The sequence below is a fragment of the Drosophila nasuta genome, chromosome 2L (genome assembly GCF_023558535.2).
Source record: "Drosophila nasuta strain 15112-1781.00 chromosome 2L, ASM2355853v1, whole genome shotgun sequence".
In the NCBI taxonomy this organism is placed as follows: Eukaryota; Metazoa; Arthropoda; class Insecta; order Diptera; family Drosophilidae; genus Drosophila; species Drosophila nasuta.
Window position 1 is genome coordinate 3,229,600 of NC_083455.1, and position 12,545 is coordinate 3,242,144.

Genomic DNA, 12,545 nt, shown 5'->3' on the forward strand with positions numbered 1-12,545 from the left:
AAATAAAATATATATTTCATATGTGGGGGTAATAACAAATTAATGTTTAAATACGAATTCTAAACTACAGCAATTCAGACCAAACAGAAAGCGTTTAGAAAACTGGTGAAAATTCCAAAGATTCAGCTTGATTTTCATATTTAAATTATAATTTTAATGTATGTCAGAGCTCTGCAGATTTTTCGCATTAGAGCTTGCAACTTTTTGTTGTCGCGCCATTTACCCGCATGCAAATGGAATCGGACACCACTCTCTATCTCCACACCTCCGCACCCTATTCAGCAACTGATATTAAAAGTGCGAAGTGGACAATGACCGGCAAATAATAGGAGAACAGTGTGGAGCAGCTGCTTAAATATTTGACAATAAAATGAAAGCAAATGCGCTAATATTGAAATAACGTGCAAATTTATTTGCTCCGGCAGTCCGGTGCTCGATATAAAAGCCACCGAATGAACATGGCTAACGACGCATTCGAGAAGTCGACAAAAACGCGATGCATCTAACCAAAGGAACGTTTCTGGTACTCACTCTCTGCCTTAGTTGCTCGGACATCTGGGCAACGCCCACCCTTGGCCTCGTTGAAGGTCTGTGGAACGGCTTGGGAAGTGCAACACATGGCATTATCGACGGATTTAAAAATGCTACAAAGGATGGAGTTGACCTAACGAAGAATACTCTAGAAGATCTTCATAACACCAAGTCCAACTTCATAAAAGGTGCCCTGGGAATCGCAGCAAACCTGACCAAAGGCATTTCTGATTCGTTGCTCGGTAGCTTGAAGGACTTGACGGCACAATTGGAAGCTTCGCTTGCGGAGCTTGAATCTCTTGTGGCCAAGGAAAGGAATCTCATTAAGAGAAAGGCATTGCAAGAAGCATTAGATGCGCTGAAGTTACTCCATTCAACGGCCATTCAACTTAAGGCAGATCTGGTCGCTATTAGCGAAAAGATTAGCGGGACAATTGCCGTACAAATCCAGGCCGCAATTGAAAAATTGAAGGAATGGGCAGATGGGCAATTGAAGCGTGTGGATGAATGTACTGCAGGTGCTGGCCTTGCGGAAGCAAAGGAAGTCATTAATGCTCTGGTCGTCAAATACGTCAAAATTCTGGAGGGAAGCATCGAGGAACTTCTTACATTGAAGGCTGTTTTCGAGCTAGAAGTTAACAATGCCATCGAAAAAAAAGCTAAACTAGCCAAGGAGTTAATTGCGCAAATGAAACGATGCTCAGGCTTACTTGCAATTCGATGCCAACTCGCTCTTGCTGACTTGACACAGCAGGTGCTTGCTGCCGCCAACGAACTGAAAGCACTGCAGAAAAGGGGTCAGGAATTGATCGAGGCTGGAGTCTATGCCAGCGCACAAATCAAGCTGACTTTGATTGAATTGGGCAAGGAAAAGCTGAAAATCGAAATAATTATTGATATTATCATTGAGAAGTACGCGACAACCACCTCTTCAAGCTCAACTGCAGCCAGCACCACTGCAGCCAGCACCACTGCAGCCAGCACCACTGCAGCCAGCACCACTGCAGCAAGCTCAACCACCGATAGCTCAACCGCGGCTAGCACAACCGAAGAAAGCTCGAGCTCATCTGAAGCCGAATCTAGTAGTGCATCTGATGGCTCTGGGGATAATGAATCTTCAAGTGAATCCCAAGCCCCTGGTGGAGATGATTCTACAAGTGAGTCCCAAGCCCCTGGTGGAGATGATTCTACAAGTGAATCTCAAGCCCCTGGCGGAGATGATTCTACAAGTGAATCCCAAGCCCCTGGCGGAGATGATTCTACAAGTGAATCCCAAGCCCCTGGTGGAGATGATTCTACAAGTGAATCCCAAGCCCCTGGCGGAGATGATTCTACAAGTGAATCCCAAGCCCCTGGCGGAGATGATTCTACAAGTGAATCCCAAGCCCCTGGCGGAGATGATTCTACAAGTGAATCGCAAGCCCCTAGTGACGATAGCTCTACAGGCGCATCAGACGCAGATTCTACCAGCGAATCCGAACCCTCTGGCGGAGATGATTCTACAAGCGAATCGGAGGCCCCTAGTGACGAAAGCTCTACAGGCGCAGTTTCTGCAGAACCAGCAAATGCGGAGTCTACTACACGTTTGGGATGCTGAAGGCAACTCTTGAATCCAGCATTATTGACACAGCAACAGTATGAACGACTAAATGCAGACACTTAAACTTAATTTTGGTGGTGGGTAAATTCAAGACAGCATAATAAAAATGAAATTTTCAATGCAAAACTCAATCGTTTAACGAAATGTGGCGATGCGAAATTACGCGTCGTATCTGTGGTTCAGTTGCTTCATGTGCAACGCATTCATTTTCATTTTCCGAGTAATTATGATGCTATTCACCGTTTGCCGCTTTACTCGTGCAACATTTTTCGCTGATCCAAGCACAACGTGCAACGTGCGCCGCCTGCTTAAGTGCATCGGTGCTCCGCACCGGAACGTTGCCAGTGACCATTGGCAATCGCGAGGCATTAAGTCATTTTGTTTCCTGCTACATTTCCGGTATCTTCCTTTTAGCACTGTGTGCAGCTTCCCGCCATTGCCAGACATCCCTCGCGAGCTATAGATTGAGCTTGGTTTGGGTTTCCAATTGAGTCTGGGGCAACTCTGTGTTCGCCATTGCTGTCGTTTTTGCTTTATTTTTGGTTGCCGTGGCTCCAAATTTATTAGCCATCTTACACATGGACAAACATGTTTCCTCTCTTTTTTATCTCTAGCCTAGAATAAACATACAAAATTGTGTTTTCTTAGAGTTTACTGGCTAATGTCGCTAGTAAAAAACTTATTATTCATGAATTAAATTTGTTAATCTATGCCCTGATAGCTATTAAGTTTTTTGCTTTTTATCAGTACACCTGGCTAATGATTGGTTTTTTTTTTAGAATAACAAACAACATTTGCAATATTTGTTTAAAGGGCTTAACAAACATTTCAAATGATAATAAATTGGCGCAAACAGTTTGCATATTTATTAAATATTTACATAAAATCCAATTCAAAAGTGTTTACTCAGGCATTTCATTATAGTTTTTTTCAGTTAAAAATAATATTGCTTTAATAACTATTATGTGTTTATTTAGGTAGCTTTTTGACAAATTAACCGATGCTAAAATCCGCATTAAAAATGGTTTTACATAATCGCAAAATGTTAGATTTATTACGAGTATATATGAATGTATTGCATTTTGTAACGAATGATACTTTAAATCAAAAGTTAATGTTGAATGATTATGTAAAAATAAATGAGCTTACATTAAAGCCGATTTATGTATTTATCTTATCAACTTCTGCACATTTATCCTACATAGATATTCATAACAACTAAATATAATAAAATAAGTAGTTATTGTCAAATATGACAATAATACATAAAATCGTCATTAGATATTTCCACCTTTTTGTCTCATAGTAATCAATACCTTTTTAATATTTTCAAACACTTTTTTCATTTCATAAGTATTTGTATACAAACATAAAGTAATATGCATTCAGCTGTTTAATTGATTTTTATTGTATTCTGTCACTGTAAATTATTAGAGCGTTCAGCAATTGATTAAATATTTAAATTTTTTGTATGCCGACAAACGTGTAGATAACAGTCTAAAGTTTAATTGCGTCACTAAACCAAATAATTTCGCAATTCTGACATTGTGTTAGGCAACTAAATGCATAGTTGATATAAACTCCACCCAGCTGCACGTTGAGTAACTCTCAATACCCCTCTTTCAGATATGTATTTCCTGAATATTTTTGTTGCTGCAAAATAGTTCTTATTTTCCCCAGGGAAATTTCTTTCTACACTAGCAAATCTCCATTGCCATTTTGTTGTGACCTTTTGAAAGCCCTACCATAATTTTCTATACTACTCTACTTTCATATGTGTATTATATAACAGTCTTGTGTTTTGTAATACAGACTTGCGGTATCTTTTATACTTGTATAATATTAACGGGTCGTATGCCAGAAAATGCTATGTTATATAACAATTTCGACCATTTGTGCAAACTAAAATATAAGAGCTTTTAAGCTCAATCCTTAACTCTGTCATAAAGCTTATAAGGGTGGCTAAAGTTTCTCTGCGTATAACAGTTGCAATAAACATGTATACAGTTCGCGTCCTGAATAGTTATACTTTTTTATGGAAGGAGGTCGACAAAATTACCCGTACAAAATGAGGAGAGGGCCCAAGGCCCTGCAGGGGTAGCAAAGGACATTCAACTATATGAGAATTTTACAGGAAAAAATGCGATTGTTTACTATATTTCTTAATTTGCTCGCATGCATTTTTATTGACGGTAATATATATTTTGAAAAACAATTTTTCATATCTGGTATATTTGGTTTTATTTAATTACTTATCATATACTGAGCACTATTCCTAGATATCTTTATTGTATACATATTTTATATTTTATCATTTGAATTGTTGAGTTGCTGCTTCTGAAGGTTGCTGATTGCTGTTTAAGCAAATAAAAATATACAAATATGTGCGATATATACTTTGAAGCATTTAAAATTCGTTTTTGCTTATTGTTAAATGACTTAGTACTTGTCTTGTCATTTAACCGCAATTGACAGCGATTAGACAAAGGGACTAGCTAAGTGGCTAAGAGTAGTTAGTATCAGTTTTTATTTTTTAGTCAGAGGTGTTGTGGATTATGAATGCCAAACAGTTTGCAATTGTTATCGTTTTATTATTGTAATCGCATATATCTAACAGTACATCGGGAATGGGAGTTGTTAAATATGCGGGACTTACACTTACCATATACTAAACTTAGGCTAACAGTTTGACTTTATTATTAGGAATTTTCATTCAATTTTGCATAGGAATAATTTTGCAAATATATAGTATCAAGATATCGTTAGGATTACCAAAAGAAATGGACCAATTTAAATGCCTTTTGAGTTTAAGTTAATGCAAATACCTACGAGAACTCTTAGAACTATTAATAGTCCTGCGATGGACTCTTGACTCGTCTGTTCTCGTTGATATGATATTGAGCTTAATGTGAGGGGGACAACAACCGCTCTGAAATACAACCAAATTCTAAACACTATTCAAAATGCGAAGCTCTGCTTGCTCTTTTCGCTGCTAATACTCAACTAATTGGCACAAACACAAATGAAAAACGAAAAACCGAAAAAATAAAATCTAGCCAGGGCCCGATTCCCAGCTTATGTCGCCAATTAACTCCAGTTCTCAGTGGTATTCAACGCGAGCTATCGGAACACCCATATCATCTAACTCAAAGACGATCATTTTGCGTTTCCTTCGCACATTGGCCGGGGGTGCTATCTGCTTTGCATTTTCCAACGCTGTGCTGCTTATCGTTGTCCTTTTTGTGGTTACATCCTTAAATGGATTCTGCGGCCTTGCCGTCGTTGTCGTTGTAGTGGTTGTGGTTGTTGTAGTTGTTGTGGTTGTAGTGGTTGTTGCCGCCTTTCGGATCGTTGCCTTTTCCACCTGTTGCTTCGTTGTCGCACTGGCTTGTGCCTTCACCTGCTCCTTTCCTTCCTGCTGTGCATTCAATTCTCGCATTTTCTGTAGTAACTTTGGTTTCTCGTTGTGCTGCATCTCTGCCTGTGCGCTTGGACGCTTCGGCAGCGGTGGCAAAGCAGGCAGGTCGCAACGTTGTCGCAAATGCCGATAAACGGCATCCACACGCTGCACCAAACGGTTTACATACTTCGTCGTCGTCCGGTCCATTATAGAAGGCGCCTTTATACAATCGTTGCCTCCAAATTCGCAAACCTGACAGCATACATAAAATATTTGTAATCAATAAAAAATTATAATTATAATTATTATTAAATTATAGAGATTAAGCTCACAAAAGCAAATAAGAGAGAGTGTTCGACTGTGATATACCCGCTACTCATTAAATAAATATTAAACATTTGGTATATTGATATAGCACTCTCAAAATATACCATAGATTACAAAATATACCAGATTGTGAGCTGATCAAAAATACATATATACACTTTATAGGATCGGAGATGCCTCCATCTGTTCGTTACATACAACACATTTATACCTATACATTTACTTATATCTATACAAAGTTATAATACCCTTTTACCCCATGGGTAGAAAACTATATAACTAACTATAAAACTACGATATATTTGTACTACAATTTATGTAGGTCCCGAAATATCAAAGTTATGGATCAATATAGAATTGTAAGACGAAACAGACGTTTATATGAGTGGAACAGGTCTCCTACAGTCAGTACTTGACTTTAGCGTTACTACTTAGACTAAGCCAAATATAAATGGGCAAGCAAAAATTGAAATAAAATAAACTTGATCTATGACTATCGTAAGAATTAATAAGGCAATAGCATTTGATATTATTAAATCGGAATATATGAATATACAAATATATATTTTGAAACTTACGCGGTAATGCTGCAAAATTGCCTCTTTTGGTGGCACATTCAATGATCCCATTCCGGGTGAGAACTCCCACACAAAATGATTGCCCGCTTCAACAACTGCTTCTGGTTTGCAAATGTATTTGGAGCGCTGCTTTTGAGGATGCAGTTTGTAGCGCCTGCAGTAATAAACGAACAAATTTCAATAACTTTGAATGGAAAACATCCAAAATAACTAACCTTCTTGTCTTGCGCTGAGTCACTAAAGAGGCGCGCACGCTACCCAATTGATCGTTGCCTCCTGGTATGCCAGAGCTGGCGAGAGGATCATCGGCAAACTGCAGATAATAAAACGCGTTCTGAAAAGAATAAGCTCCAGTATTGCGATTGCGAAATCGCTGATTAAGTGAGCTGTAAAATGAGATAGATTAACATTGGCAAAGTGCTTCCAAATACTCTTTCAGTTCATCTTTTTACCTTAAGAGCTCATTGAGAGTGTCTGTGTAGCGGGGCACAATGAACTCATCCAGATCGACAAGCGCCAGATACTTGTAGCGATACATTGTGCGATAGAGGCAATCGTTGAGTGCCGCAAAAAGTCCTTCAGTGCGAATCTCCTTCTGTGAACGCATGCGAAGATTCCAGGGCAAGATGCTGACAGTTGGTCGCTGATAGTGCAAGGACTTGAGCACACGCGGCGTTGCATTATTGGCCACATCTGCAGGCTGCAGTGGCTCTAGATCATAGGCCGTCAGGTTGCCAGGTACGAGTCCACGTTGATAGCTCTGCAGCACACAAGAGGCACGCGGTCCCAGCGTATGATTGTAGAAGGTGAAATGCGAGACGCCCAGCAACGCGTAGAACTCCAGATACTCCATCAGATACAGCGCCTGATCGTAGCTAAAGTGGAACGGCTTCACGCAGACCGCGATGCGATCAGATATCTGATCCCCACTCGGCGGGGCGTGCGGCAAGGGTCGACGGGCATTGCCACTGCCGCTGGCGTTAACCATAGGCTGAGCAAAGTCCGCGTCCTGATCTGTATTACGCAATGTAAGCAAATTTCCGGGCGGTGCGCGCAACCTCGAGACAACGCTCACATATTGTGGCACTTCCAAAGGAGGCGCACGCACAGGACACAGAACAAAGCAGGCGCTGTACTTGAGATTCCAGTTCTCGCGTATAATCTACACAACCCAAACATAAAGTCGACTAAAGCATTTAAAGAATCGTCCGCGATTAACTCAATTAGCGTTTGCAACTCACCTTGACTCGCGCCATAACCGTGGCCGATGTGTACTTGGCACGTGCTGCCGACGCAGATGCCTCACTGTTATTGTGGGGCGTGGGACCGTACCAGAATCGGCACCAGACGCGCTCTGGTCCACGTGTTTTGGTTGCGCCAATGACGCGTACTAAGCGTGCTCCATCGCGCCGATCGAAATAGGCGGAGTAGACAAAGAATTTGAAGCGGGTTCCATTGACAACCTGCCAAGCACCGTCGCCTGGCGCCGTGCCAAATGGGAAGTGCGGCAACGTCTCCTCCACCTTGTCGGGCAGCAGCTGTCCCCAAGGTATCAATGGCATGTTCAGGCCATTGCCAGCTCCACTGACGCCCACACCGAATGCACCGCCCCCAGTTCCGCCTCCTCCAGCTGCACCATTGAGTATGGTACCCGCATAACGTGAGTGTTGACCGTCAGCGCCTGCGGCTTCTGTGAAATAGTACATAGTGTGAAATGCATGAGACACCAGGGCGTATACGTCATGGCGCGCCGTCCCTTTTGTTATCTAAGCGTTGGACGTCTTTGATTGCATTACGACTGCGAGTGCGAATGCGAGTGTCGTTGTGCTGAAAGGCTATGGCATTGTGTTGCTGATTGCCATTTGCTACTCACCTTGAATTTTAAGTTTATTGTCACGAAACTGTATAAAACCTAATTTATTATCACTCAGAATGCTGTCGTCCAGATCGTAGTCATCCTGCAAACACACACAATTTGATAGACAATCAAAAGATGAATTCAATAAAAGGCCAGCAATCATTTCGATTATTCCAGCTCTCAGCACACAATGACAAGCCCTCAAGCTGCACTTGCACCTTTAACTTATTTTGTCAAAACTAATTCAAACGTAGATTGAATATCTATTCTTAGTAGAAAAGTCTCCGTATTAATATATATGAATGTATAGACGTAGCCGTACAGTCGAGGGTCGACTGAGAGATACCCTCTACCCTTTTTTAATAAAATCATAATCTATAAACATTCCGAAAATATGCCCCAAAAATACTAAAATATACCAAAGATATATCAATATTGTACCACATTGAAAATATACCATAAACTATATTGTACCAAATTGTCAGCGACTAAGATCCGTAGGAAGTAGGCGTGTCTTCCCATACAAATTTGTTTCTGATAAAACTCAGCTATAAAAAAAGGTCTTTTGTTAACATATTGTATCAGACATCGAAATAGTGTTGAGTACCTGAGCTAAGGTTAAATTGTATTTCCCTACACGGAATAGTTTAATGCCATAGAAATGGTTAACTGAAAATCAAATGATTATGCCATTGTCTCAACTAATTCAACTGAGATATAAACAATACAGCCACATCCCAGTTTTCTCATTTCCGCACAGCAGCTTATGGGTTATGGTGACTGTTATGCTTTCAAAAGTTAACTTAGTGCATTGCGGAACACTTGGGTGCAAATAAATCAACTTTTTGTTGGCCGCTTGCAAAAAAACCATGAAAAGGTAAATCATATGCATTATGCTTCGCGCTGCTTGCTTAAATATGCAAATCTCTTTTGCCTCTCGCAAGCTGAAAAGTATGCAACGAAATATGGCAAACGGCAACATCTTTTGTTTTCCCACGGCCCCGCTACGCCAACAACGAGTTGAGACCATAAAAATGGGCGCGATAGTTAAGCCGACACGCCCCCAAACCAACTACTGCTACTGCCGCCCCCGAGATGGCAGCTGCAGTAATAACAAAAACAACAATTGTTGACCATTTTTCGGTTGGCAACGCGCTCTTCCTACACATTCCCATGCATTTGCATAACAAAACTTACCTTAACATTATCATAATCCGGCATCGAGTCGCCCATGCGACCGCCCAGACTGGCGCCACCCCCGCCGCCCGCTCTCATGGCCATCAAGCCGCTGTGAGACCGTTCGTCGATCATGAAAACCTGCAACACAAAAAGGATGAAAGAAACGACGCAATGAGTTAGAGATACAAATAATCCGAAATCGTGCTGCTCCACGTGTCACGAAGTTGCATTTCTCGATAGTTTTAAAATGTTATATTATTATTATATCAGATTATAATGAATCGCAGATTAGGAAATATGTCTAACTATAAATATGTGTTATAAAGGGACTTCATTATTAGTATACATTTTAAAATCATAACACAAAAAATATAAGCACTCGATTTACTAAGTATGTACTTGCACATCTCTAGCTAAGGGCAAAAGAAGGTGCAATAAAAGCCTTAGTTGATTTTTAAGCTAATTTCTTTGCCACGCTTTTAGCATTTTAATCAACGTCTCGTCGGTCTGATAATAAATTGCACGCTGCATTTTTAATGCACCTTAATTGCAATTACAAATCCCAAGGCAACCACAAAAAGATGATGAAGCAAAAACAAATTTTATAATTGTTTAATGCATATTTTATGAGTCTAACGTCAATCAAAAAGCAAGAACTTGTGAATGCGTAAAAGTCATTCCTTAAATACATTTCGCTTAAATTAAATATTCAGAGATATGTTCATTGTCAATATTTTTAAGTTGACCAAGTGAACTCGCATTATTAGCAGTTATTTTCTACTACTCTTAGACAATTTATAATTCATATTGTTTAGTGAACAAGTAAGTAATGATAATTAACATTACTAGTTACCAATGAATTACCAAAATGACTTATAAATTTCCAGCAGAAAAATAACTTAAATAATATATACAAAATTGAATAATAATAATAGAATTGAATAAGCAAAAAACTAATGGAATCTACTTTATGTGAAATAAAGAGCGAAATTATTTATATAATAAAAATAAATGAGTAATTATTTAATTATAAATAACATAAAGTTGTTTGAAACTAATTGTATCTACCTTAAGTGAAATAAAAAGCGAAACTATTCATTACACAAGCGAACAAAACAAAAAATTCTCTCTGATAATCTGCCTTTGTAACTATTTTCTTAATGGTCATTATATTTTTATTTTATCAACATATGTTTAATCATAAGTTATTTATTTATTTTATTTGGTTCTAAAATAATGTAATCAGTAATTTAATTATCGCCAAATCCCTTTGTAAGTTATATTACTATAATTTTTGTTGTATTTTAAATTAATTGCATATTCAAAATAGAGTAGGTAGCCTTAAACATCATGCATTTTAAACTTATTGAAACAATTTCTCTTGAATGTAATGAGTAATAATAAGCACAATTAAATTGACATATTCTTGATAATTACGACAAATTTTTTTTAATACATAATATAACATTATATCTTTTCCATTGTTTTTTATGGCTAAGTTAATCGGTCTACTTCAACAAAAGAGAAAATGAAGCTTTATTTGTTTCCAAATGGATCGTTTAATCAAAATTACTACGATGAACTCACCTCAGTCAATATGATAAGGCCGAAAACAGCAAAGAAGAGAATTACGATCAAGAAACTCATGCTGGATCTCTCCCGACTGCCCCAGTTCTTCTTTCCCCTCTTCATGGTGGGCGTCAACGAGGTGCGACTGCCGTGTGAATGACTTTGATGCTGATGATGATGCTGCTGCTGCTGCTGGTGTTGCTGATGTTGCTGATGATGGTAGCAGGCGTGGGAGTGACCCAGATAGGCCTGCTGATAGTGATGGCCACTGCACGATTTGGAGCTGGAACTGAGATTCGAGCCGGAGCTGGCGGAGCCCCCCGTTCCCGTTGCGAGCTGCTTGTACTTTGGGGGGCTCCTACTGCCTAGCATTTCGTAGGTGCAGGAATTTTAGGTAAGGTGGTTCGTGGTTAGTTTTGGACACTTGTGGATATTATTGGTGGCTTGGCGTATGGGATTGAATTAAGTTTTTAGGCTTTTTGCATGGCTTTTGCATTTTGTTGTGGCAACTGAAAAGATGGCAAAGACCAATGAGTCAGCTGGTTAGCAATCAATTGTGATAATGAATATGCGTAGCAAAACAAAACACGAAAAGCGGCAAGTTAGCTTCCGGCAGTTGGCATAAAAACAAATAGAGAGCGAGAGAAATATCGAGAGCGGAAATGCAGAAAGAGCAGAGAGAAAGAAAGAGAGCAGGTGAGAGCCAACATGGCTAACTGACAGATTTCCTTGTTGGCCACTTAAAAAGGAAAAATCAATAAAAATCCTTGCTGTGCTTCACACTGATTGTAATTTGATTCCGATTCAAACTGCCTTATAATTTCACTCAATAGATAGCATTTCAGTACTTTTGCTACTCCTTTTTATAATCTAGTGCTAAAATTAAAACTGTTTGCTGCCTTCATAAGCCAATTTTCATTGAATTCACTTTGAGTGTAAGCTTTGAGTTTTGCGTTTTATTTATTACACTCGTTTCACAATCGTTCACCTTTTTAATACATATCGGTTTACACTGCGTATGCTGTATCTGTAACTTATATATTGTAATAGTAACTATTGAATTTTGGCTTTTCTTAAGATTTTAACAATTTTCTAGCGATATCCCTTATTCGACTGGTTGGTTAGGCCAACTGTCAAAACACTCAAATTCAGTTAACTCTCTCATTTCTCCACCACCTCTCTCACTCTCATCACTGCCTTCAACAACAATGCAAAACAACGCAGCTAAAAGACATGCGCAGTACAGTTTAGGATACAAAATCAGCTGTTGAGGTCTTCAAAATGCTGTGACCAGCTGATGGGAAATAATTTAAAATCTGTGATCCGAATATATTGAAGCAAATACATTTAAATATTAATTTGACTAAGCAATGGTAAAACTAAAGAGAACTAGCAGAATGAATATAGAAATAAAATTAGTAACAATTTAACACGATATTACTGAACCTCAAAACATATTTTAGTTTTACTCACATAATGTGAGTAGCTGTTGATCCACCTAGA

The 12,545-nt window shown here is 39.1% G+C and overlaps 2 protein-coding genes across 2 annotated transcripts; one reads left to right on the forward strand and one right to left on the reverse strand.

Moving 5' to 3' along the window:
* The first annotated feature begins 458 nt into the window (after positions 1-458).
* LOC132798379 (neurofilament heavy polypeptide) lies at positions 459-2,257 on the forward strand. Its single transcript, XM_060810206.1, has one exon. The coding sequence runs from the start codon at positions 497-499 to the stop codon at positions 2,126-2,128; it is 1,632 nt and encodes a 543-aa protein (XP_060666189.1). The 5' UTR covers positions 459-496; the 3' UTR covers positions 2,129-2,257.
* A 2,038-nt stretch (positions 2,258-4,295) lies between these two features.
* On the reverse strand, positions 4,296-12,167 carry LOC132798187 (uncharacterized). The gene is made up of 9 exons (XM_060809953.1): positions 12,031-12,167; positions 11,061-11,551; positions 9,492-9,611; positions 8,310-8,394; positions 7,678-8,126; positions 6,889-7,598; positions 6,652-6,822; positions 6,437-6,590; positions 4,296-5,783 (listed from the first exon to the last, which is right to left on the reverse strand). The coding sequence occupies exons 2-9, from the start codon at positions 11,412-11,414 to the stop codon at positions 5,232-5,234; spliced, it is 2,595 nt and encodes an 864-aa protein (XP_060665936.1). The 5' UTR covers positions 11,415-11,551; positions 12,031-12,167; the 3' UTR covers positions 4,296-5,231.
* Positions 12,168-12,545: the final 378 nt, after the last annotated feature.